The sequence below is a fragment of the Daldinia childiae genome (genome assembly GCF_008694065.1).
Source record: "Daldinia childiae strain JS-1345 chromosome Unknown Scaffold6, whole genome shotgun sequence".
NCBI lineage: Eukaryota > Fungi > Ascomycota > Sordariomycetes > Xylariales > Hypoxylaceae > Daldinia > Daldinia childiae.
The window spans coordinates 604,264-631,871 of NW_022984647.1; the positions used below are offsets into that span (position 1 = coordinate 604,264).

The 27,608-nt window shown below is 44.3% G+C and overlaps 7 protein-coding genes across 7 annotated transcripts; 5 read left to right on the forward strand and 2 right to left on the reverse strand.

The window, feature by feature from the left end:
• Positions 1 to 2,621: 2,621 nt before the first annotated feature.
• GL218_06076 (putative alpha beta hydrolase protein) lies at positions 2,622 to 3,599 on the forward strand (the record flags this gene model as incomplete). Its single annotated transcript, XM_033582773.1, has 1 exon — positions 2,622 to 3,599. The coding sequence occupies one exon, from the start codon at positions 2,622 to 2,624 to the stop codon at positions 3,597 to 3,599; it is 978 nt and encodes a 325-aa protein (XP_033433917.1).
• A 1,007-nt stretch (positions 3,600 to 4,606) lies between these two features.
• Positions 4,607 to 6,426, forward strand: GL218_06077 (Endoplasmic reticulum mannosyl-oligosaccharide 1,2-alpha-mannosidase; the record flags this gene model as incomplete). The annotated part of the gene is made up of 2 exons (XM_033582774.1): positions 4,607 to 6,250; positions 6,307 to 6,426. The coding sequence occupies 2 exons, from the start codon at positions 4,607 to 4,609 to the stop codon at positions 6,424 to 6,426; spliced, it is 1,764 nt and encodes a 587-aa protein (XP_033433916.1).
• A 6,706-nt stretch (positions 6,427 to 13,132) lies between these two features.
• On the reverse strand, positions 13,133 to 14,074 carry GL218_06078 (Maf-like protein C3G6.03c; the record flags this gene model as incomplete). Its single annotated transcript, XM_033582775.1, has 1 exon — positions 13,133 to 14,074. One exon carries the CDS (start codon positions 14,072 to 14,074, stop codon positions 13,133 to 13,135), a length of 942 nt encoding a protein of 313 aa, XP_033433921.1.
• Positions 14,075 to 15,191: 1,117 nt separating this feature from the next.
• Positions 15,192 to 15,756, forward strand: GL218_06079 (uncharacterized protein; the record flags this gene model as incomplete). The annotated part of the gene is made up of 3 exons (XM_033582776.1): positions 15,192 to 15,309; positions 15,369 to 15,567; positions 15,648 to 15,756. The coding sequence occupies 3 exons, from the start codon at positions 15,192 to 15,194 to the stop codon at positions 15,754 to 15,756; spliced, it is 426 nt and encodes a 141-aa protein (XP_033433920.1).
• A 107-nt stretch (positions 15,757 to 15,863) lies between these two features.
• GL218_06080 (putative threonine-tRNA ligase, mitochondrial) lies at positions 15,864 to 17,363 on the reverse strand (the record flags this gene model as incomplete). Its single annotated transcript, XM_033582777.1, has 1 exon — positions 15,864 to 17,363. The coding sequence occupies one exon, from the start codon at positions 17,361 to 17,363 to the stop codon at positions 15,864 to 15,866; it is 1,500 nt and encodes a 499-aa protein (XP_033434003.1).
• Positions 17,364 to 18,157: 794 nt separating this feature from the next.
• Positions 18,158 to 19,870, forward strand: GL218_06081 (uncharacterized protein; the record flags this gene model as incomplete). The annotated part of the gene is made up of 1 exon (XM_033582778.1): positions 18,158 to 19,870. One exon carries the CDS (start codon positions 18,158 to 18,160, stop codon positions 19,868 to 19,870), a length of 1,713 nt encoding a protein of 570 aa, XP_033434004.1.
• Positions 19,871 to 23,112: 3,242 nt separating this feature from the next.
• Positions 23,113 to 24,001, forward strand: GL218_06082 (uncharacterized protein; the record flags this gene model as incomplete). The annotated part of the gene is made up of 2 exons (XM_033582779.1): positions 23,113 to 23,262; positions 23,312 to 24,001. The coding sequence occupies 2 exons, from the start codon at positions 23,113 to 23,115 to the stop codon at positions 23,999 to 24,001; spliced, it is 840 nt and encodes a 279-aa protein (XP_033434001.1).
• Positions 24,002 to 27,608: the final 3,607 nt, after the last annotated feature.

Here is a 27,608-nt window from a genome sequence, read left to right on the forward strand (position 1 = left end):
AATGTCGTGTACGTCGCCAAGAGAAAGCTTCTTTTTTTATTTTCCATTCTGCTGGGCACTGCCAAGAATATAATGGACCGTCAAGAAAAGCTTAGCAATCTTGATGGTTGTTGGTTGGCCGAATGATTGATGTTAAACGCTTGTTAATTGACGGACCAGCGTCGATGAGATCAACGGTGTTGAATAGTGCGTCGCCGGTGCATTTGCGATCGCTGCATCCCTTGTGTTGTACGACGTAACATTACACCAAAATGCATTTTGTCAATTTCGCCATGTCTCATCTACTGCTGTCTCTCATCAATGCCTTGCATCACCATCACCGTCGTTGCCTTTCTAATAAACCTTGACCCAATGCACTTAATCGAGTTTATACGCTATACCGACAATGGTATCATGCTAATATTTGAGTAGACTGTTATTCAGCAATCCTAGTTGGACGGGTGGTCATTCGGTTCCCAGCACTATCCTCAGAAATATTACCGCATTATCAGTATGTGTTGAAACTTGAGGAAGAGGGAGTATACCGGAAAGAGTAAACTTTTACTTACACGTTGTGATAGAGCCATATAGCATATTCCGAGGATCTACTTCAGAATATCACCACCCTCTCCACTACTTCAGTTTCAACACCAAATGGGGTTATCCAAGGTCTTCTATACGTGCCAGACCTCGGCGACGATGATCCTTGCCAGGAAGAGGCGGCAAAATACATTCCATCAAATGTCACACGACAAGTGAATTTGCCACCTACGAACTACAACCTTATTGCTCTAGCGCCGTGGATTAATATCGACTGTACCCAGTCATTTCTTGCCTCGGCTAGGTTGGATCCTATCCGAGGAATGCTTGTTTATCGTCCAGATAATGATACCAGTCAACCACCAGATATCGACGACGTTGCTTGGGACCTAGGAGATGGAGAAATGTGGAAGACGCAGAATCGATACCCAGTCTATGCGATACCCGGTGCCTCTGGAAATGAGATGATGAGACAGCTGAGTCTTTATTCTGGTGATTTATCTCAAGTCCCATTCAGCAATCAGATTATTTCTACGTACTCTCCAAACCCGGCAGATTACGTGCGAGTATGGACGGAATTAACCGTAATTACCGTATCGACGACGCTTCCGCTATGGGCATTTATTCTAATTATTCTTGGCGTAATTATTGCCATCATAGGCAGTACATCGTTGCTTATGCATTTTGTCCAGAGTCGACGTCGTGCTGCTTTACGACGCCGCGTGATGCGGGGTGAAGTGAATCTAGAGGCTCTAGGTATCAAAAGGCTGATGGTGCCGATGCATCATATCCTAACTTTCCCTTTATTTACCTATAATTACGATCCGCCTTTGCCATCATCGCCTACGTCAGTCAAATCTCCACAGAAGACAGGGCGGAGGTCATCAGAAGGTAGTCGAATACCTGCCAGCGTAAGGGTTGAGAAGATTGATTCGGCTATCGATTATCAACCTGCATGTCTCATCTGCTTAGAAGATTTCGAGTCCAAGAAAACGATCATCCGTGAATTACCTTGTGGTCACATTTACCACCCTGAATGCATTGACGAATTTTTGGGTCAAGTTAGCTCACTATGTCCTTCCTGCAAGGCATCAATGCTACCTCGTGGTTACTGCCCAAAGATAACCAATTCGATGGTACGTAGGGAGTTTGGTACCCGGAAGCTAAGGTCCAGTGGTGCGGTAATCACGGTAGACGTCGAAAGGGGTCGTCAGAGGCTATCTTCGTGGAGTAGCTCTATGAAGAAGCATATATGCAAGATCTCATCTCCACAACCGGAAGAAGCTATCGACTTACAAGAGCAACCAAGAGATGATAGACCAAGCACAGTCGGAACGACACGAGATCGCATGCAGGACCTTGTAGTACCCGTCGACGAAACGAACAGCGACGACGGGCGACCTCAATGCAAGTCGCATCGCCATACTAGTGGGTCTAGAAGCTAATAATATCAATAGGGAAACGTACAGCTCTCAAAGTCTTTCCGGGATTTAGGTGACAGTTCAGGTATAGGTCAGATTTTACACAATAAAGGATATCGGCATCATTTAGCATAGTTTGGCGTTATGTTGAAAGGAAATGCATTATATGGGCTATTATAAAGCCTACTAGGGGCGTTTATGGGGAATACTGGCTATAATTGCCTCTTGGGCGTATGCGGACATTAGGATCTTTGGCTGTATGGTATGGGAATTGCATATGAAGACTGCTTGGATATACCCCAAGGTTTCGGGCGCGATTCTAAAATCCGAGGAATAAAAAGAAATTACTATTGGCTATACTATTGGCTACATAATATTTGTGGTTGTACAACGCCTGTGTAATACCACAGTGCGGCTCGTCGCCTTTGAGATCCATCTGTCTGTTAGAACATGTGTCCATGGTCCGTGCACGTAATCTCTCCAGCCGTACCTACATAAGGATTCGTCATTCTCACAACTTGCAGCTCCAACAAACGCCGCACACCCTAGAAGTGCCAATTCGAGTTCCTGGAGTAGAAGATCGTCTTGCTTGCGAAGAATTACGCCTCCTTGGCCTTCTACCTCGAAATGAAAGTGCCAGTCATCTCGCCCAAACTTCTGTGCAGATGACCTACCCGCGCGATGAGTGCGAATCTCGGTAGTGACGAGATGCCTTCGGCCACGGAAACCCCAGGCGAAATCTCGTCGTCCGAAGCAGAGCCTAAGCTCTTAGAACCTGATCCGGAACCAGGCACAACTGATGATGGTGACGCGGCGGAAACTCGACCTCTCATCATCTGTTTCCACGGTTCAGGCGAGTCGTGCTCGCCGTCGTGGGACGCACTGGCGCACACGCTAACTGCTGTACCTCACCGCCTACGCGTCCTGTTGTACGACCGCGGCATCCTGAACCCTCGGCCCCCACAAGCTACCGCAGAGCTGAGGGAGTATCTAAAAAGCGAGGGGTTGAAGGGGCCTTGCGTGCTTGTTGCACATTCGTACGGCGGCGCGTTTGCGCGGACGTTCTTGGAGCTGGAGGCAGAGAAAGACAATGGGGGTGATGGCAATGTGGAAATCGTGGGCATGGTGCTCGTGGAAACAGGCCAAGAAGGCGGTCTCGATCCCGAGGTAGAAGAAAGCCAATACGCACTCCGGGTCTTGGGCACGAGGCCCCTGAGTGTAGTGCGCGGGAACTCGCTGCTGAGACAGTGGGCGGATCTGGAGGCTGCAGAGGCGAGTGTGTCCGCGAAAGACGGGATGAAGAAGGAGGATCTGAGACAGAGGCGGGAGATGCTGAAGATGTATGATGCGGTGGACGAGCAGATGAAGAAGAAGCAGTTAGACCTTGCTGCGGTGAACGCGAGGAAGCGGTACGTGCATGTACCGGATTGTGGACACCATGTTGTGAGAGATCGCCCAGACGTGGTGGCTGGCGAGATCGCGTGGGTGTTAGACAATGTAGGCAAAGTGGATAAGGCCGATGGAGCGGAAGGAAAGGATAAACGGGAGGATGGGAATAAGGGTAAAAAGGGACGGAGAACCTGGGAGACGAAAATTAAGAGGATATGGAAGTTCTGTAGAGATGTTACGGGAAAGATATTTAATAAGTTGGGAAAATGAGTTGTTGTTGTTTGAAGGATACCACTGCGTTTTTAGAGCTATAAGTAATATAATATGTAGTTCATAGACGATAGTTATACTTTTCATATATTAACTTTTTTTCTGTTTTGGAAGATGCTTGGTGTAGGGATCTAGATATGTTTAAGTTGTGGATATGTTCACATTTTAAACATAGCACTAATAGAGTATATAAAGTAGCATTGGTTTGTTTGGAGACTCGATGAGTATCTACCGTTGGTTCATTTAGAAGAGGTAACTACCTATGCTACATGGTGATTTAGTTTATAAGTTTTTACACCACACTCCAATTCCATAATCTCAAATAGAGATATAGGTAGAATACATAATATAGAATACATTACTTTATAGCTGTTAATTAAGTTATCAATTTGGCTTCTAATACTATTGCTATTTGGGATAGTGTAAGTACTTACCTCTTAGTAAGAACTCGTATCGACATGAGATTCTGTCCTGGTGCCTGCAGGAGATCTACAGTCATAGATAAGAGGTACGAAGTATCCACTACTTCGTAATTGTACCCGCTAGTTCCCCAATTTTAACGGCTCGGCAGCCTGCAGGTGTGTTAGATAAAACTCAATAACCAGCGGCTTACAGCGGCTAGCAGGCCTCCGATGTAGCGTGCCGGGTAGCCGGGAATTTTAATTTCTAGCGGGCAGTTTTCTTTAGCACTCAAATCTCAAATACCTAAATACCCGTACTTTCCCCCAGTTACCCAATTTACAACTCACAATTTCCTCATCCTTGGTTTGTCGCCAAGGAGCCTCAATTCCTGACACATATTTGTATTAGTATTTGTTTCACCAATGCAGTTCGTACAGCGCGCGCTGTCAGATTCAGCTTGTTTCAGTCCATCGTATTTCTTGGCCGCCCACATATCTTAATAATAATAATATCGGTAATGATTCAATAAGTATTCTTATTGGTTGTGGGTTGATAGGGTCAGAGAAGTCGAAGGAAGGCATTCATAACATTCACCAACTCCCTCCATGTTGGTTGAAAATGTTCAATGGCAGGTCCTTCACCAACCTCACGACGCCATAATGGCCCTCTTTCGACGGAAGACGCGCGTCTTCGCTTCATTGTTTCTAGTACTCGTATTATATCTTTTAGTCGGACTTATTCCTGAGCACCGCGATACCCTCTTCGGCTTTACCTTTGTTAGGACGAGTTACAACTGGTCCCAGCAACCATTGAAGTATCCCATATCAGAATATGTGCCTCTACCCACCGGTAGACCTCTTGCGCTTCCCAAAGTCCAACATGCGTTCACTACCGATACGAGCCCCGAAGGTGTTGCGAGGGAGGAGGTCTTAGCGAGCCGGCGTGCTGAAGTTAAAGCCGCGTTTGTAAAGAGTTGGACTGGCTACAAGAACGCAGGTTTTGGTTACGATGAACTTATGCCGGTATCTGGGAAAGGAAGGGATGCGCCTGGATTTGGAGGTTGGGGAGCTACGCTTGTCGATTCTCTTTCAACACTCTGGATTATGGGCCTTAAAGACGAATTCTACGAAGCGGCCGCCGCAGCTGTAACCATCAACTGGTCCAATACGAGAGACACTTCTTGCAATTTCTTCGAGACTACTATTCGGCACCTTGGAGGGCTCCTGGGCGCGTATGACTTGAGCTTGGAGACGGCATTACTCGAGAAAGCCATCGAGCTCGGCGACATGCTTTATATGGCATATGACACACCTAACCACATGCCACCATTCTGGTTTGACTTCGATGATGCGAAAGATGGTAAACAAGAGGCTGGATATCATGACCCGTCTGCCTCCGTCACATCGTCGTCGCTCGAATTTACTAGACTAGCACAGCTTACGGGAAACAACAAATATTATGACGCTATAAATAGAGTGACGATGGTCCTGGACGAATGGCAGAACAAAACAGTCCTACCCGGCATGTGGCCAACATTCTTTGACTTTAAACAGTTACAGCTAGACAATGACAATAGCTTTACGCTCGGTGCGCTAGCAGATAGCCTTTACGAATACTTACCGAAAACATTTGCCATACTTGGCGGTCTTGAGCCAGTGTACGAAAAGCTCTACCGCGGAGCGATGGATACGGTTATAAAGAATTTACTATTTCGACCGAAGACACCGGATCAGGACGATATACTTTTTACTGGAAATGTGTTCGTGTCTGATGATACGGGGCCTCATCTAACCGCCGAGGGACAGCACCTCGCGTGCTTCGTGGGCGGAATGTTTGGACTCGGGGGCAAACTTTTCAACATCCCGGAACATCTCGAAATCGGCGAGAAGATCACTCGAGGCTGCGTGTGGGCATACGATGCAATGCCCACTGGTATTATGCCCGAAATCTTCAACTTACTCAAATGTGAGACTCTGGATCCGTGCGAATGGGACGAGTCTGAATGGGAAGATCAATCGAATACGCAGTTAAAGAAGGGGTTCACAAGTGCACGTGACCCGCGGTATCTTCTACGGCCAGAAGCAATCGAGAGCGTATTTCTAATGTATCGCATGACCGGCAATCCCGAGTACCAGGAGATGGCGTGGAGGATGTTCCAAGCGATTCGGAAAGCAACCGAGACTGATCTGGCATTTTCGGCGATTCAATCCGTTAGAGATGTCGTTACAGTCAAGACAGACTCTATGGAGGTATGTTATTGTAACGAATATCACGGAATTTTACATTTTGACTAACATTACCATAGAGTTTCTGGATGGCCGAAACACTCAGGTACTTTTACTTAATATTCTCCTCGCCAGATCTTATTAGTTTAGACGAATTCGTCTTAAACACGGAAGCACATCCCCTTAGACGGCCCAGATGAGACGTGCAAGGCTCGTTTTATTCTTAAGTCTGCAGCCGCTATTACGCATAGGTAGCCGATATTCAGCTTACCCCGGATACCTTATCTCCGCAACCCGATTTAAAGTGCGGTCCGTACCCCTTGCTATTTACGTGAATGTGGTTGGTGGAATAACTTGCCGTTATGAGGTGTTGTGAAACTGTCTCGGAGAGAGACACATTTTCGAAGGTTACGTTCATATATGTCAAGGTGGCATATGATTGATGATCGAAGGCCATGTATATCGGGCGATGGGGCGTACGTATGGTATGGATAGACATAATGTTACGATAGACTTAATGATAATAATACCCAACGAATGCCTTCGGAAATAGTAGATCGTGCTTTGGGTAGCAAGAAGGGTTTTTGTCTAGTTGATTTTTTCTCTTGGTGTCACGACGTAGACAACCATCTTCCTCTTTTTGACTACGATCTGTAAGGACATATGCATACAGACGAGGCGCAACTTGATGCGCTGGAAGATTGGTGAGTCACCTCTTGCTTGATTTGGAGACGGTGAGTGATGAAGCGAGGGAAAAAATCGATATTGATGGTGTATAATAGCGGCGGAAAGCTTTTTTTTTTTTTTTTTTTCTTCGCTGTCCTTCGGCTCTTGCGGTTTGATCGACTACATGGTGCTCTTTTGTTATTTGGAGATATATCGCCACAAGTAAGCATGCATGTAATCATGCCCCTTGATTCAATGTCTCACCCTCGCAGCGAAATACGTCTTCCACTATACCCAGTAGGTACCTAGGTATATATCATGGTATCATTGAAAGTACGGGCGCGGGCCGGCGCTGGCATGATGATTCCCGTCTCAACGGGTAGGATCATGACAGGGATTATATGCCCTTATAAAAATCGGTTTACATATATCACAGATGCATACAGAGAGATAAGCTAGTAATAAATATTGTAATAACTACCTTGCTATATAACGTATTACGTAGTATATACTATTCATGTTCGGAGATAGGGGTATGCGGAGATGATAAGATGAGATGTGATAGAATTCTAAGCTGAAGCCGAGAGGCTACTAGGGCTGATAAGAACCTTAGGTATATTACTTATTAGGCAGGGTATAGTAATAGAACTGTCTTCAAGTCGGGCACTTAATTGCTACCCGGTCTTGACCCCGGCCTTGAACTCGCCACCCGGCAGCTCGGCAGGTAGAAACCGGCGGGGCGGTTTAAGACAACGTTATGAAACTTTTCATAGAAAATTTTGTCTATACCTTAGGTATGTATACAGGTCACCAGGATGTTAATCACTATTTAGTGGAGATGTTACTTGAAGCAGTTAATAAGTATCGTATTGCTTTATTTATATAGCAGTATATAAACCCGTTCGAATATTCTAGTATAATTTTTACTTAAATAGGTAATTGTGGATAATTAAAGTCTCCCCAAAAACATGAGATGTGTATTTTTCCATAATATTTTGAATGTTCTGATACTTCGCTTTTTCAAGTAACATCTCCACTAAATAGTGATTAACATCCTGGTGACCTATATACGTGACCCCTGTCAGTGTCGACAAGCATTGGCCAACGCTTGGTGACAGCTACCTAACCTAGAGTTTTCCTATTGCAACCCATGAACTTGAAGCACAGCCACCGCCGTTGTCTCGGACGCTGATGAATTTTTTTCTTCTTTTTGTTTGCAAACCAGGACACGTTATTTAGACATTTGAGGCTCTTTTTACTACGAGTTTTGCTCGGCATCCAGCATACTATTGATGATGATGATGATGATGATGATGCGAAGGACATCCTTGCACAGCCACATCGTCCTGTCAGGGGCGGGCAGATGCATTAGGTACCTATCTATAATCCTCCTTGTCTGACGCCATCGCTTTTACATTTCTATTACTTTTATGTTTTTTATGTTTGCCATGGTGTTTTGACCAGATTATGTGCGTCCCCTGCGTTACAGGGGCATCCTAAGACTTGTGTATAGAGAATGAATAACTGGTGATAGGTATCTACATGATTCTTTTACACCCACCCTACATAGGTAGTATCAATGTTATCAGAGTAGAAACACGTTATACGAATCGCTTCCATAGTAGGTCGGCAGTTGCGATCCTATTTACTACTTAGTTGGAATCTATACTTCGATGTCTACATAGGCATATATCGCTAGTCGAGAAGCTGTCCTGATTTATTACATGGCTATTGTGTATCGTAACCGACCGTCCTGGTCGGATTTTTCTATCCTAACGTAGGTACTTGAGCCGCAGATAGTATTCAGAACCAGGTCCGAATTCCGCGTGGTTCGCTGTCCATGGGTCTGGTTCTTCAAAGTCCCCACCCATGCATGGCTTCCATGTCCAAGCGATACTTCACATTACGATACGTATTACATTCCCAATTATTGTGTGAGCTCATAGTCTTGCCCTATGTGATTGAGTGGATAGGAAAGCTCACCTTCTTCCCCCTTTTGGTCACTCTTGTTATTATAGTCGGGCGTTACTTGGGGTTTCTTCGAATGTTTGTTAGTGCATAGCTCTCTTAGTCGGGGTTATGGCCAGCAGCCAGCCTACCTACCTACCTACCTAGGTAATCATTCAATTGCGGTTCATGGCTGAAAATCAGCCACCCCCCAAAGCACTGGTGCCCAATACTCATTGACCGGTAACACTTAGCTTTTAGACTATCACCTTTTACTCTATGTCCGCGACCTAAGACTCGTTGCCTCGTTGCCATGTTGCCCTGTGCCCTAGGTGTAAGCAGTTCCTCCAAATTTTCGGACGAACTGGCTGTTCCGGTAAGAATCGTCACTAATTGGAGATAGATTGGGATTATAGGTCGAAGTTGTGATGTATGATATCTAACCACGGGCGAACCGGGAGCCAAATAGATTCCCAATGGCCTAAGGATTACATACCTACGTGTAGGTGCTTACTTACATCCTATATGACTTGCACACATAATACTCCGAAAGGCTGGCGCTCTCATGGCTATTGTACCCTTGTACAAGTGGCCGAGCCAATGTTCTGAGCTACCCCGCTTCTATGTGATATTGTTCTGATCCTCGGCGGGCTTTACTGAATTATACCAGTCTACGGCCAGCTTACACCGTGGATCGAGACTAAAAGTAGCAGCTCTCTGTACTTAGATTCTAGGAGATATCCGCTAGTTGGCATCATTACTGCGTAGTTACATCCTTGTTTATTTGATTAGGTTTTTTGTCTAGCTCTGGAGTGGTGTGGCTAAGTCTCTCATTAGCTGTCAGGACAATGCCAATGCCAATGCTGCAGGACAGCCCGATTTCATTCAACACCTTTTAACAGCCAACTTGCAAAACTCCCACCTCAGGGTAACTTTTCCCTTTAAGTACTCAAGCAGCTCGTCTGTGCGATCCCCTTCCTATAAGACAATGGAACTGTTCTCGTCAAAGCACTACCGTGTGAGCTTGATTATTCGGAGACGTCAGAGGCTGAATACCGTACCCCCCACTTAAACAAACTCATTCAGCTCTTTTATCGTAGCTTGCCAACCGAAGCTGTTGGGACGCGACTCTTCTGGCAGACTTCATCATGGCAGACTATCCGATATCACCGCTGCTGATGGCGCCCTACAAAAACGACGTTGACGCTATCAGTTTGGGTAAAATTAATTCATTTGCTATCACCTGCGAGTTTCTCGATTCTCTACGCATGTCGGCGAACGTGTCAGGCGGTACGTATAGACTTCGTATACTGTTAGCAAGTAAGTAAATATGGTTAACAATTTAGCTAGGGGCCTTTGATACTACCCCCAACTTACAACATCTTCATAACTTCTCTATTCCTGCATTACGATTCGACCGTCCGATGAACAATACCTTACAAGCCTCCCCACTTATGAATCCTAGTCCAATGGACAACTCATCCAATAGTTGGGATAAGGAACAATGGCGCTTCCTTTGGTGGTTCGTCTGGAAAATTGATGGTTACTGCAAAAAGCTTCAAGAGTGCTTTGAGCAAAGCATACCACCCGATTTAAAAGACTGGTTGACAAGACACAATAACTCGACAGAAATACGGAACGTCGGTCTACGAGGTCTTGGCGACATATTACAAGATATCATTCCTTCCGAATTTCACGAGATACTCCCTATTATGATTGTTCAACATGCGATTTTCCATTATACCTGCGAGACCAATTCTTTCGAGAGTGTCGAATCTGCTTTCACCGGTTGGAGAAATAGGATCCCTATAATACAGACTCATCAATCGAGCCTTGATCTGGTATTCGAGCGGTTAAAGTCAGCAGATAGATCTTCTGGGAACACTCAGCTCGCTCGACCCCACATTCAAACACCCCTTTTCGAGACAGGCAGTAAATTTACCAATCTTGATATTACCTATTATCCACAGTCTATTACCGACAGCTCTTTATATCCACCTAGACACCTAGTCTCCAGCCCCGACACAAATTCATGGACCCTATCTGGGGATCAAAGTTTTGCTTCCGGTGCTGGCGATAGATACATCACGGGCTACTCCTTGGATCATGTGTCGAAGTTCAACTATTATGAACCATCAAGGACCGAAAATATCATGCCTTATACAGCAGCAACGAATTTAAACGGCCCCTTTTCTTCAAACGAGATCAATCATTCTGCATTCCAAAATCAGACCTCTCGACGCGTCGGACAAGTATATGGGTTGTCCTCATCGCCTAGCTATCCACCATATGAAACTGGGATGAACTCAATGTCCCTCAGCCATTCTACGCCATTCACTGTTTTTATGAAGTTTATAGATGGTAGGAATACTAGCCCCGTCTGTTATATATTGCGTCTTACATGATACTAGACTTTACCAACCAGGGTGGCTTACCTCACCTTTTCTCTCAGGGGTCGATCCGCTGGAACAAACGACCATTAACTTCGAACGCTCTGGTTTCCGAGAAACAATTCTTTAGGAATGCTGATAGTTTATTCTTTGATCCACTGAGAACTCTGGTATCGCATTCATTACAGGACCCTATAATCCAAGCAATAATTTCGACCACGTCGTCACTGATATTACTTGGCGGGTTGCATTCAGTCCCAGATGTTGCTGATTATATGATCAGCCTGGGAATAGTAAGTGTATATAAACTACACCTGATAATAATAACTAATCATCATTAGCATCTATTACCTAGCCCTGATCTGTGCCGTAAATTTGCTCGGATAGTTTTGCAAACCTGTCCCGAGGCTGGTGCGACAAGTTCTCCTAATAGGTCCACTCGAGGTCAAGGCCAGAGCCGGAGTCGGGATCTCGAGAAGCGTATCGATGAGATAGTGAAGAACTACAGCGGAGCGTATCACCCAGCGCATTTACTTCAGCCTCATAGCACTCAGAGAAGTCATCGAATATTACAACCTCGACAACCTATCGCTACCTCACAAGCTGGCAGCAGTCAACCCACGCCATCTATCATTGATTCTTCAGGAAGTAATATTCATAGCTTCGTTGATAACAGCATCGAAATATCCAACGTGTAGGAAGCCTATCTCTCCCTAATTTACGTATGCACACATCTAACTGGCTGTAGGACTAGTAATACCACACCGTCTATAACTAGCAACGCACAATGTGATGAGTGCGGCAAGACCTTCACCGGTAAGCACGTTAGCTCACACTTGTCCCGTCATAAGCGACAGCACCGAACCAGCAATGTAGCTATAGAGTGCCCTTATTGTAGCAAAGTCTTTAATCATGTACGCACCGACAATATACGGACGCACTGCCGAAATGTCCACGGGCTCGAGCTCCCTGAAAATGGGAAAGAATATTGGTCGCGGTTCACGGGTACACAGCTCGGAGGTTAGAGTAACTGACTTGTGGTTATCCCGAGGCCCATGTCTAAGTACTAACCCTTGCCACCCCCCTCCATCGATCATCTTGTTCTACTCTCTTATCGAATGCATATTTGCACATACAACGACTATCCATCACTTGCGTTATGCGTAAAAACATCTGGTTTCGGCTGTCATCTTTAGCGTACCTCTATGCTAGACGACTATATATCTCACGGTCTCACGGATTTCACTATAAATACCCTCTTATACGATTTATGTCTATTTTCTATACTTGTCTGAGTTTATGGGGCTGGATCCGCCCCCCCTCCCCCTTTTTTTCTTCTTGTTCTTCTTCTGTTAGGCGTCTAAATAGCATTTCTTGGTTGAGACACGGATTAAACTACAACATCGGACAGGACAGGACACACAGTACTGGGTTTTAACTAAGAGTCAGAAGGTATCGGTAAATAAGTTCTCGGAGTTGATCACTGGATAGGAAAATTAATGGGATATTTATAGTTTTTATTTCATCTTAGTATTGTTATCGTTAGGAGGTTGTAGTTGGGCTCTGTATTTGAATTCGTATACCATATCTTTGATGTCAAATTTTTATTGTATATATCTCTATACTGGATGATCGAATTGGTCAGAATAGACTGTAAATAAGGGTAAAACGAATTATTATGCACTTATCTATTGCCACTACGTCTTTCTATATTAAATGCCCAAGATTATTTTACCGGCTTCTAAACTACGACATGGTAGCGCTACTATACGACTTAGTTTACCTTTAATATTCGACATTTATGCTCTAACCCCCTCTTCGTAAATGCGAGGTACGTACGTCTTCTATATCCATATACCCATATACACATATACTAACTGTCCTGTTCCCACTACTGTCTCACTTACTCCTCTTCTTCCTCTCCTTCCTCGTCACTCTCCTCATTCTGCCGAAAAACCACCTTCTCGCAAAGCTGCAGCGTCTTCCGCACGGGTAGCCCGATCACATTATCAACAGAACCATCTACCTTCTCAATTAACAACGCTCCTGCTAAGCCCTGCACCGCATAACCCCCGGCCTTATCAGCACCCTCCCGCGTCCGCACATAGGCCTCGATAACATCGTCTGGCAGCCCATCGTGCTCGCGACCAAAGAACACCTTCGTCTCCTCAACATGCGACGCTACCGCATACCCCGGGAACTGCGCATCTGAACGCGGCGCTACGCAACATACCGCCGTTAGGACCCGATGAGTCCTAGTATCCCGCAGATGACGCAGCATGCGGATATGAGCAGCTTCAGAACTGGGCTTTTCAAGGATATTCCCGTCCCTCGTCACGATAACCGTGTCGGCCGCAATCACCAGGTCAGGATCCTTCCTGGCACGCTGGGCGTCCAAGTCGACATCTGCTTGTGGATCGGAGGAAGTAGATTTGGGCGCGGGGGGCAGGGGGGAGGCTTGCTTCTCGGCGGCCTCGTCGATGAGCGCAGCATACACGTCTAAGGCCTTCTGCTGCGCGGTCGCGGAAACGTAGCCGAAGGCGCCGAGTTCGGATTTAGATAAGTCCTCGGGCTTGGTGGAGGCGCGGATCTCGAGATTCGGGAGGCCGAGCTGCGAGAGGAGGGTGCGGCGTCGGGGAGAGGCGGAGGCGAGGATTACGCGGTGCGTGCGCATATACTTCAAAATAGGCAGGTCGAGCAGTGAGCCGGGAGGGGGCCGCCGGGGTTGTTGTTGTTGCCGGATCGGTAGGCCTTGGCCTTGTCCGTGTTCGAGAGCTGATGTTGCGTAATCTGGCGGTGGGTCGGAGGGTGTAGATTCAGGGGGAGGTTGCTTCTTTTCGTCCATTGCGGTAGAAAGAAGTGAGGGGATTTGAGATGGGGAAGTAAGTGTTTTTAAAGAAGATGGTGAAAATGAAGTAAAATAGTTTAAACCGACACTACCTTAACTTATGACGATCTTTGTAAAGGAAAGTCAAAAGTCCATAGGAAGTTACAGCAGTCGTGGTGGGGTCCACAATGCAGGTCCGGGGAAGCTTGCGTCACAAGCTTATCTAGAGCGGCTAGGGGGATGGTACGTACTAGGTATAGTATAATTAAAGCTCCTCGTGGCTAAGCTGAGGCTGGAATTGGGGTTTAAGCTTCATTTACGGAAGTCGCCTTCAAAAGTTTTGTCCATAGGTCAGCCCTTGTCAGCTTGGCAAATCTTGGCAACAACTGTTAGCCGCCATAACGGATGTACTCCTCCATATATACCAATTTAATATATTTATTTCACTTTAAATATATAAGATATAATATTGAAATTTATACTATAATAAATCTAAGGCTTTATATTTATAACCAATTTATTTGCTATATTTTAAAAATATATTTAGTTGTATAATAATCTATATAATAAAGGGTAGATTTCAATGTACATTATAATTTTTGAGTGCCAAGTGGGTCAGGCCACTCACAGCTGCTCAACAGCTGTGGCCAAGCCTGACAGGTGCCTGGTATGGACAAAACTTTTGAAGGCGACTTCCGTACATAGGTACGAAATAGGTACCTTGAGATTGACAGGGGTTCCGTCATTATGTGGTGGGGCCAGTGTCACATGCACTTTCTTGAGATGAGATGCCCTTTCTAGGAACTCAAAAAGTTTAGAATCTTATTAACTTAGATTCATCATAAATCGCGACTTGTTTTACATCGCGACTATCCTAAACCTTCTCCCACCCCGAAAAGCGCTTTCCCGCTCCGATTCCCTGGAAGATGTGCGCACCGGGGTTACCTACACTTAATAACCATAGGCTGTCACCTCATTCCTTCCAGCACCTGTCTCATGTCTTCCGATATTTGGTTTAGACATACGCGTGTAGAGTTTGTCGGGACCGTTACCAGTTGAGACTACAATCATACCAAAAGGGAACCCGAAATTTATATATACCTACCTACATTATATGCTGAACCTTGTTTCGAACATGTCGGAGCCTCGTTCGAAATCTCCACAGGATGGCGAGCACGGCGGGTCTTCAACAGTGCATGACGATAAGCCACGCCTGACAGAAGAGGAGAAAAAACAGAACCACATCGCATCCGGTACTTGATTAATCCTACTCACCCGAAGTACCCTGGACAATCACTGACAAGGACGATAGAACAGAAGCGTAGAGAAGCTATTCGAGCCGGCTTTGACCGGCTATGCGAGCTCGTACCTGGCTTGCAAGGCCATGGACGCTCCGAGGGATACGTCTTGAAAGAAACAGTCAAGTATATGAGAGAGCAGCTAGTCAAGCGTCGTGAGCTAGTAGAGTTAGCAGAGGCACAAGGGGTTGCCGTCCCGGAACGTCTAAAAGAGTAGGTCGCTATTTTCTTATGTTCACTTATACGGTATTGACCTGGGCACATTATGCTGACCAGTCTGGTTCTTACCCCAGACCGGTCAAGATTCTTGAGAAGTTGGAAACCCGGCAGAAAGAACAACAGGAAAAAGCGCGGCGCGAGGGACTTGAAAAAGCCCCTGATCCAGATAACTACGAAAGTTAAGGAGCTGACGTCGGTATTTTTTTCAGGCCGTAGCTTACGTACGAAGCACGGAATCCATTCAGCACGGAGCAGCTAATTCGTAATTCTTATGGAGATTATGGTCTTCATTATTGATAGCAGTCGGCTTTATTTTTGAGAATCGCAAATAACTCTTTCGGCAGCATGTCCTGCTTCTGGGACGTTTTTTGGCTGTCGCTACTCTCCAATCCTGACATGTCAACCGTGACAGTGCCATCTGGCACTTGCTTTGAGCCGATGGTGACGATGACACTATAACCCTTAGACTTGGCCTCTCGCACTTTGAGTGGGAGGCTTCGCCGGCTATCATCAATATCTACTGCAAGTTGAGAAGGATTTATAACAGGACCGTCAGCTGGCCCATGTCTTCCCATAAGGACATCTTGAGCCATCTTGGCTAATCCTATCACCGGTTCAGTGTCATTGACAGTGACTATCATTACCTGCCTCGGGTTTAACCAAAATGGCCACTTGCCATCGTAGTGTTCGATAAGCAGAGCCAGCAGTCTCTCTACCGAGCCTAGCACAGCTCTATGAATAAGAACAGGGGTTACAAGACCAGACTCAGCCAGTTTATCGGGGTCTGTTGTCACCTCTCCCCTTCGCTCAAAGTCGGGCGCTGGCGCCGAATAACCTAAATCAAACCGTTTTGGTAGCTGAAAGTCTAGCTGTATCGTAGCGGTTTGGTGTTCCTTGCCATCCGAGTCTCTCAACACGATATCGATCTTGGGCCCGTAGAATGCACCATCACCTTCATTCACAGTCCATTCCTGGCCGGACGCGTCCAGTGCTCTCTTAAGAGCATTCTCTGCACTTTCCCATTCTTCGGCGGTTCCTATGTAATGATCCGCTGGGCGTGTTGAAAGGGCTAATCGATATGGACCTAGTTTAAATGTTGAGTAGACAATGCGTACGAAGTCTAGTGTCTTCTTGATTTCTTCTTCAATTTGTATCGGCCGACAAAAGATGTGCCCATCATCTTGGTGAAAACGTCGCACTCGGGTAAGGCCACTCAGGGCCCCAGATACCTCGTTTCTGTGTAGTGGAGAGAAGTCTGCATATCTAATAGGCAACTGTCGATAGCTCCGTTTCTGGGATGCAAAGATCAGGCAGTGGCCTGGACAATTCATGGGTTTAAGACCATACTCGTCCTCCTCGTCGCCAGGTTTAGAACTATCGCTTCGTAGAGGCGATGTACTCGTTACAGTATACATATCGTCGCTATAATTCTCCAAATGACCTGATTTCCTCCACAAGGCTTTTTTGTAAATGGTCGGCGTAATAACCTCGTCGAATCCATATCGAACATACTGCTTCCGCAAAAAATCCACTAAACGATTGAAGAGCCGTGCACCATTAGGCAGCAGTATGGGAGAGCCGGGACTATATATCGAGGTGGTGAAAAGTTCTTGTTGGATACCAAGTTGCCGATGATCGGCGGGGGGTTTCGGTGGGAGACCCGAGGTCGCATTCGCATGGGATGAACAATATCGGTACCAGGGATACCTTAGAGAGGTTTTGCCATTACGTATTTGGACCGTACATGTTGGTATATGAGGGTATATCCTCACTATTCTTCTCGCGAACATGCCGCCGATTGATGGTCACTCTAAAACCATGACAACCATTTGAAGCTCTAAATCAACTGTAAGAAAAATAGTCCATGTAAAAGAATTGATTGGCTCATGCATGCTGATTGGAGAAGCAACAGGGATCTCAAGCTTTTTTAGCTTGGCGCGCTAGTATAATTTAGTGATTCACTGACAGGCGAACATCAGTTGTATGAGGTACTGATATCATGCGGCATATCGTCAGCCTAATGAGTGTACTCCATACAAAATCATGATTAACGTAATGTTTATTACTGGATATGGTACAAGATCCAATCAGATTTCGAGGCGCTAACCTCGTGACATCAAGTCATTCGCGAGTAAATGGTAAACTCACGAATTTTATCTGGTGCACGGAAGCCTCGATTAAACACGGAAACCCGCATCTTCAAACCAAAAAATAAACAAAAATTTTCTTCTGCCTTAGGGATTTCCACTCTTATCTCCAAATTTCAAATTACTCCAATGTCCATTATTTTATGAGTCACTGTAAATCCGCGAACCCTTGACTAGCAAACTTAACACTACCGTCTCTTACCCTCTTCATATTATCCTGGCGCTGATATATATAAATATATGATAGTCGCGTCTGCCTTGTCTTAAACTTAGATAATATTTTGATATCGTACTTAGTACGAACTTTATTCAAAGATTTAATACCTTCGTTTTGCCAAAGAAGTTAAGCTGGGCCTTGTTTAGCTTTCCAAAGAAGCAAGTTCACGGATACTATGACAACCTGAGCTGACTTTGACCGAAAGCAGTCTTTATACAGTATGGCGCGAACACGCAGAAGTAACCTCTCTGTGGAGGATTCCTGGCGCATGGTAGATGGAGGTGAAAATGATAGTTTTGATACGACTATTATTCAAGATCCTTTCGAGGGCGACCCTATCATATTCAGCAGCCAGTCACAACCATCTCAACAGTCTCAGATGACCTCGTCATCCCAAGCCCAAAGTGTGGCATCCCAAGACAGTATTCGTGACTTTGCCAATAATGCGGATGAAGACCGGGTTATATTACGAGCTCCCTTTCAGCCTTCACTTGCTCCCACTAGACATACCTCTATGGATAAGGATCGAACGCCTGTTCCGGAATTCTTTATGCCTACCGTTGAAATTAACAGTGAACAAGGTAGTCGCCGTTCATCAAGATCTACCAATCCTATCATGCACGAGTCGCGCTTTACCAAAAGAAGAGGCAACCGTCGAGACAGTGATACAACTGCACGACAATCTCAATACCAGCAAGATGAATTGCTCCCAAGACCTTCACTTGCAGAGAGATTTACAAGCTCTGTTCCCGGCTTTCTATTCGAGCTTGCTTCCTGGATCATAGGTGTCCTTCGCATGACTCTCCGATACGCACAGTGGCCACTGGCTATTCTCCTCGCCATTTATCTGATCATCGGCGCAACTATAACGGCTAAAGACATAATTATCAGCTCCGTTTCAGCGCCTCTTGCACCTATATGTTGGATACCAGGCGTATCTCTGGTTAACCTTCCGTTCTGCCCAAAGGATTCACGCTCGGGAGTACGCGACGGCTCATCGGTGGTTGAATTCGATGAGCTCATGAACGTGCAAGCTCAATTTGAGAAGGTGCTAGAAGAATCGGCACAGGGTGTCTCATTGCCGATGGATATGAAGCGATCAGAAGCCTCCGTCCGAGACCTACGTACAATGGTCAAATATAGCGAGTTACCAACTCGCGCCGAGCTAGTCCACGAATTTGATACTTACATTGATATCGTCCGGACTAGCGCCAACGACTTGCAAATGTTCAACACCCATGTCGGTGGTGCAGTCGATAGCATTATTAGCATCAACCGATGGACAACGCGGTATATCGACTCGATCGCCATGAACCGCGAAGCCCATAACAATATGCTATCGCGCTTTAGTGACTGGATTTTCTCCCCCTTCCAGGTGTCAGTATTTGACGAGCGTGCTCTCTTAGACAAATACATCGAACACACAGCTTTAGTATCGGACAAGATTGCGAGCCTCATTGTGGAGGCACAGGGAATACTACGCCTACTTGGCGAAGCAGAGAATTCACTACAGCTTATAAATGAGCATGTCGTGCGCACAAGTAACGTGATGAAGGAGAAGCAGAATGAAGTATTTTGGAACATATGGACGCTGGTGGGGGCTAACACCCGTCGCCTCCACAACATAAGAGTACAGCTTGGCCTGCTGCAACAAGTCAACACGCAACGAAACTCAGCAGTCCAGCGGCTAGATAGCTTAGTCCATGACTTGTACGATATCCAAACGAAGCTAGGCGACCTGAGAGATAGAGTCGCTGCCCCAGAACTGCTGGCAGACTCGACAACCATACCTCTGGCGGTACACATCGAGACTATCAACGCTGGAGTCGAAAGGTTGGAGACCGCGCGTGGTCGTATCCGAGCCGAGGAGAATGAACGACTTCGACAAGCGCTACAGAGATCAAGGGAGGATGACCACTTAATCGATGGTTAAAATAATTGATGAACACATTCATTGTTAGGATGTATGGATTATGGGTATCATGAACTTGGGACTTAAAGCGATGGGAGTTTAGGCATAGGTATATATTAGGTTGGCATGACGGGATACGGATGCTGGCTTAGTGTATAGCGGTACATTCTCGGAATGCGAGGTGTGTTAGGTCTCAGGTATAGGCTGTAGAAGACTGTGAATACTAAAATACATATATTTCTTTTTTAAACTAAGGCCTATGGGATTCTTTGAGCGCGTGACTTATTATATTGCTTTGATAGCATGGCCGTGGCAGTAGTATATAGCGAAATTTAAAGTGAGACCTAATGGGATCGATCCAAAGAGACAGGGGTCGGTAAAAAGGGGTAAAAGAGTGAATAAGTGTACGAGCACTTTAACACATACTATAAGCTAAGGGAGACCTATAATTGGTATGTCGATAATCTGTACATGTATTCTAGTTCAAGTTAGCAAACAGCATAACTAATAAGTATTCTCAGTAACCTTGAATGTCGATGGTGTTGCTCTTGTACGAGCCTTGCTAGATACTAAATACACGTCTTAGCGGGGCCCAAATCTGGCGCGCACGAATCTTTTGGCGTGTCTTGCATAGGTACCATCCACACAATGACTTATTATGTTCAGACGTACAACAATCATGTCTTTGTATTCAATTAGCCTAGACTGCCTATTTAAACCCGTTCTCTAGGAGGGGCTTATACTGATTTCCATCAATTTATTCTCGCCAAAACCCATCATGCCAGAACAACGACCAATTAGATTCCTAGACCCTCAACCCACCAACGCGTCGGCACAGGAAGATCAAAGTCGCACGACAAATTCATCGACAGTATCTTCAAGCAACAAGGCCGGAAACAGTGGATATGGCTACTATAGCTACTGGTACCTTTCGGATAGCGCCACTAAAAAAGATAAAGGGATGGACTTGAATGTTTCGGGCAACCGCGGTGGCAGTGGGTAGTAGAGTAATACCACTATTATAATTTTGAAGGCGAAAAATAGTGATACCTTAGGTGCTTCCAAAGTAGCGAAAAACTTGGGAGTAATATCTGCACTATTCCAATAGTCTTTAGTATTCAGTAGTTCGCTTTGGGGTGAATATTTCTAGAAGATGTCGTTAGTACCGGAATTATTGGAAAAGGGGGTGACTGGGGAGCAGATTTTAACGAGATTCTATCCCGCAAAATAGCTCGTAGCTACTGGGAATCATCACAGAGTTAATTTAATACCCTTGAATATTTATCTAAACTCTGCGTAATCGGGATGTTTGATTGTTGGAATTCTATATGAGACATCTAGGTAGAACAAGCGACACTTTTAGTATGAGTAGGTAGTCATAGACTATCATAGTTAACTTAAAGTTACTCACGGAGTATCCAAGTTGTTTTCATACTTCTTGTTCTATCTCGTGATAAATGACATGATATTGTGTGTCTTTAATAATGCTTACTCGGTACTTTTCTATAATGGGTACCTAGGCTATCTGACGATGTAAGAAATGAGAAAATCGCTATAATAGAATTACGAGAATCTATATTCCTAGCTACTAACGGGCTACTAATAGGACCAGTAGTGAGCATAAAAGCTAAGTAGTCGTGATGTAAGTGCAAATTAGCCAATAACACACGTAATGCCTAGGTCCGCTCTAAACTATTCTGAGTAACTTGCAGGCTTTATATCAAGGTAGTTATGTCATACTTGGATTAAGATTCTGACTATTGTTAGAACTCTGTAGAGCGAAAGTGTTCATTTGATACTTTCCTCAGTTTGCTGGACTGCAGACTCGTCGACTTAGACTATTTCTAGATGGGCATGTTATCATACGTCAAGTATAAGTGATGCAACATTATCGAATAAACTATGGAGATATGATTTAGGTTGTTAAGTACTACGGTCTAGTTAGGAGGTAAACAAAATGTAAAGAAATAAATATAAAAAGAGCTTCTACCTGAAGATAGCTCTTGCGTTCTTCTTCATCCACAACACCTTCTACTTCTCCACCATTTGCAGTCGGGATTATACATTTTCTCTAACCCCAACCATTCTGCACCCAAAAATAATAACGGAAACGATGTCTGATAAAGATCCAGGCCGGATCTCCCGCACCCTTGGACGCTTATTTGGAACTACCGAGAAACCATCATCTTCAAAGCCTTCCTCGCATAGCAAGCCAGATGCCGCTGGGGGACTACCGGAACGGAATATGTATGGTCCCCCGGCTACGGGACCATACCACTGCGACTTCTGGGCTGAAGATAAAGGACAAAAGCATATAAAGCTGAACGAGCCGTTCTCTCTGACTATCAAGCGGTCAATATATCGCCAACGCCACAAAAGCAAGCCGGTCACAATCAAGGTGACCAAAATAGAGCAGCATGGTCGGAATCCCGTTGAACGTCATCATATCAATGACCCGGGACATTTTCTACAGGGGGAAAAAAGACGGTACTGGGACCGAGAGCAGCTTAGCCTAACATTTGATAATCTTCAGATATCGGTGAAAGGCGAGTATCTCATCAGCGCGACCATCTGGGAGACGCAAAAATGGGTTACTGGCCTTCACACTATCTATTTTGGATGTATCTACGTGTCGTGAGATTAGGGCTTCAGAGGATAGATTGAGATAGCGAGGCATTACCATAATTAATATGTATTGATCTTGGATCTTACTTATTATTTATAATTTTATTGGTATTGAGCGATGTCCAACCTAATTATGTACCTAGGGTAAAGAGAGTAAAGCTAGCTAAAGATCGGAGTTAACCAAGTCTCCTACCTAGGTCATATAGTTTTAACTTGAATTTCTATAACAACTGAATCTAGGGGGTAGATAAACGCTCAGGTGTCTATCCTGATTTCTCCAATATCCGACTTACCCGTCTACCTTCTTTCTGGCTCGTATTACGACATAGCCGGAGAATACCTCGCAATCTAAAATGAGGTCGTAAGCGTGATTAGGTACGTTGGTTTTAATTCGATAACTTATCCCTTTCGGCACTTCGGGTTTGAAATTGGAACTAAGAGTCGGATATTTACGGAAGACTTACGTGTCATGCAGCAGCAGGTGATTATGTCTCAAGTTCTCAAAATAGCATCGAGTTAAGCGTTGAGAATATAGAATATACTACTTATTTCTAGCGTACCTATATTTCCTATTTTTATTATCCCCCCTATTGTCTTTTATACTTGTATAAAGTCACGCAAGATAGGGATCCGTGATAATGGCTGCTATTACCGATGCATCGGCTTTCGAGAGAAATAGGGGATGGTACCAGACCGACTTGATCGAAGTCAATGAACCTTTTCACCAACTTCTCGAGCAATACTCCAAGATACCTGGTTCTGACATCGTCGATCACGTAAAAAGAATAGTAAGTATCAAGTATCAAATCTTTCTGTAGCGAACTAATCAAGGCTTAGCGTGATAGAGCTTTTGAATCCAGTCCCTATCCATGCATTGGCCTCTTCCGGTTTACCAACCTCACTTTAATCACTCACCCTCTCTATGAAAAGATCGTTGGTCTTCTAAAATCGGAATCGACGGAAACCGCCTACTTGGATATAGGCTGCTGTTTCGGGCAGGATTTACGCCGGTTGGTTTTCGACGGAGTTCCTTCTAAACGTCTTGTGGGCCTCGACATCGAAAGGTCTCTGCTAGAACTTGGATATGATCTTTTTCTCGACCGGGAGACACTTAAATCACAATTTGTGATTGCGAATATCTTAGAAGCGCAAGGCAAAACATGGGAAAGTCTTGAGGAGCGTGGATTTGATGTGATACACTGCAGTGCCGTCTTCCACCTCTTCACCCTAGACAAGCAGATAATAGCAGCAAAGCACATTGCAAGATTAGTCAAAAAGGGAGGGATAATCATAGGCAGGCAGATGGGAAGTGTTAAACCTGGTGATTTCCCTGCGCTTACAAAAGGGACCTTCTGTTATAGGCATGACGTAAGTACGTTTGATGCGATGTGGAAAAAGGTAGGCGAAGCCACGCAAACGCGATGGAATGTCGAGGGGATTGTGGATATGGTTAATATCAGTCCTAACAATTACCTCGAAGGGGAGGATAGTCGCCGTCTACTCTTTACTGTTACTAGAATAGAGTAGCATGGAGTACTGTTTTCCTTATCGCCTAACTGGCATCGGATCTCGATGGACTCGGATAAGGCTGTTCTCAAGGTGGAATATGGAATATCTTCCGAAGATATGAACGACGAATAAAATAAATAGCACTGCCGGACTTCGAAGTGGCGGATTGCAGTGGCTAACGACCAATGTTACCCACCATGTCAAGTACCTAACCGGTTAGGTACATGTTTGTCTGCAGGCTGTAATAGAATGAATGCCTAAGGCTTAGAGTCCAGGTACACTGCCGTGGTACGCACTGCCCTATTCTTTTACACTATATGTATAAGTCAAGCAACAGGAAGAGTAATCAATTTGAACAAGTCACCTTTCTTTAACCATTTACTTTTATAGATACCTCTTAAGCTATGGGATCTTTCGAATTAAAACCTACAGTGTCAGAGAAGTGCACGTGCCACTCTATCGTGCCTATTACTACGTGGGGGGAAGGCAAACGGTCTGAGAACGGCATTAAGATCATAGATTTAATTACTCTTGAACCTGAAACGACGAAGTGGCCATTCGACCCTGAAGATGATATTGTTTTCATGTATGGCAGAACTGAATTTAATAATATAGTTCTAATTTAATTCATTATTTTAGGGTTGTCAAGGCCAATGAAGTCCGCCACTGCGTGGTTTGCCGCGAAATATTTATCCAAAAGTTCCACATGCCACAATTCTGGTGGACTGACACATATAAAAGAATGAATGGATATTTCGGATCAGAGTTTGAGGAAAATGCGGATGGGGTCATTGAAACCTACTGTAAGTACCTCCTAATCTAGCAAATATTTCAACTACAACGAACTGATTGATAAAGCAACATGGTCTCGCGCTCTTATAAAACACTCCGAAGCATTGCGTAAATCGGAAACTCACCGTGAGCTTAAATATAGATGGCTCAAATTCAACATATTCACAAGATGGTTTATGAAGGGAAAGATGATAATTATTGCCTTTGACCCAGTCGAAATGATGCAAGAAAAACTGCGTGGGCTGTTTCTGAGCCGTGTAGGTAAAGAAGACTTACAGGACCCTTACTGGCCTTATGAACATATCCTGGGAGAGCTTGTGTCTTTACAGGGATCAGCTATTTGGAGCCTTCGGGATCTCATAAGAACTATAGAACTCTCGCCAACAAGAGACCCCAGAACTCTTCAAGAAAAGCCGAAGTATAATTATTCAAAGATGCACGACATAGCTCGTCATGCTATTCATGTATCAGAAACATTGGATCTAGCTGTCAAGCTCTCCGAGGATCTCATTCAGGAGCACCAAAAGTTGTTTACATCATCTTCAGATGCGAAGCCTAGACTTGAAACCGACAGAGCAAATTCTCTCAAGCAGGTATATTCCAACACACATTCACGTCTTGTGTTTTTCAGCCATGCACTTTTCAGCCTTCGCTGTCGCTCCTCTTCGAATCACCAACGACTCAGTAATGAAATCCAGCTGAGGTTTCATACCGATTCTCAATATGACTCGCAAGTATCTGTGGAAATTAGCCATTCCGCCAAATCAGACGGTGCCTCTATGAGATGGATTGCCATTGTCAGCCTCATATTCCTCCCAGCGAACCTCGTATCTTCAGTCTTCAGTACGACATTCTTCGAAACAACGAATGGAATGATCTCGGTTACAAATGACTTTTGGATATACTGGGTTGCCTTAGTTGCCGTTACCGTAATGACCTTGGCGCTCTGGTTTTGTTTGTCGCAGTTTAATGTCCAAGTAGGGGGTATACCATTAAGAGGGTTTACTGTGCGGCAGAAAACGGAGAGATCGCTGGAAGATTCTACCCAATGCGTTGTATAGAAGGCATGTCTATATTGAGCGGCCAAGAAGTGAATCGCGGATATGCCCCATTATAGCAAGTATGACAGCCTAAAGAATATATTTCGAGAAAACGTCTTGTACGGTACTTGATAAGGACGGCGCGTAATTGAAACTTCAGTATCTAGTTCGGAATAGTTTCATAAATTCTACATTATACCTCATGTTCAATTTGACTTTAATTATGATAATTACACATTGGGAGCGGTTGTTGCTTGCCGTCTTTTCTTGTAAGCTTGGTACGTTTATCATGTTCGAAAATTTACATTTTCTCTACCGAATTCTAACATTAAAGATCTTTATAGATACAATTGAATCATGAGTTAACATATCATTTTAATCAAGAAACTTGTATCTTTATTTTGAGCAAATAAATAAAAGAGCTGTCACAGCTCTTGAAAGTTTATGGGTCAAGTAATAAGGACAAAGGATATGTAGCATGATTAGTATCTAAGCTATATCGTTCGGATGGAAATCATAAGGTTATTTAGAGCATATATTGTTCCAAAGTCTTTCATTCTGTTTCTTGATTAAGAAAATAGGGTTTCAACGCAGTTAACAACTAAACAATAGTTTCAAAACAAATTATTAAAAAGAATATGTTGCAGCACTGACAAAACATAAATACTACTATCAACGAACTCACCAGTTATACCTAATATGCACAACAGTTGCATTCATTTAAGATTCTGACTCTTTATTGAAGCAAATAGTAATAATTCAAATTTCTCAAATAAATAGCTTTATTACTACGAACAACATCCTCCAACCTACAGACCTTAAGATTCCCAAAACAGGAATTTCAGATAAAATGCCTTTCGTACCTACTAGCTCTCATAGAGCACCCACTTGGGTGGAAAATCCCTGGATTTCGAAGCAACCCGAGCCCAAAGATATTATAGAGATAATGCCATTTGTAGGCCAAACTGAAACTAAGCTATGGATCGAAGATGACAAAGTTATATCTGTTCAGCCAAGGGAATTATTCTCCCTGAAAATCAAACGAAATACTCCACCACCGTCAATACGTGATCATATTATAATTGCCGCGTATAAAGTGGTCCCGGGTGAGTCAAATGTTCGAGGTTACTTTTCATCAGGAAGAACAGGTCTCCCTTGGAAGGGAAAGTGCATTTTAACATGCGATGACCTTTCTATAAAAGAACCTGGAGATTTTCGCATCAGAATAACTGCTTGGGATACGAAGGATGGACACTGCGATATAATTGCTGACTTTTATAGCGAAATCATCCATGTACTATGAGATTAATGAGGTTTCTCAAACAGAGAATTACGAAACATTAGAAGTAAGCTGCTTTAGATTGCTTTATTGTTAAAGGGGCGTAGTCATCATTATTCTAGATAATAATAATTCTAAATAAAATTCAATATTTATAATTTTGTTAAATACCTTCTTCGTAATTACTAGTGATGAAAGGGGGGGGTTGAAAAAGATAAAGTTGGTAAGGAGGAAAGTAATGCAGCGCAATTATCTTCTCGCATATCATTTATTAATGAAAGTACAGTGTTACTGGTCATGGAAAAGGATATGTATTATAGCAATTGACTGGTCATAGACGGTACATTTCCTCATCCGACCAAGAGCATAGGAATAATAATTCGGATTGTTTTTCTATAGGTTGATACTATTAAGAGACTCGCCATTAGTAATGTTGCGGGAAATCATTGCCTTGCACCTATCAAAGCTTATTACGGAGATATATAGGATACATTTATAGGAGTCTACGGTAAGA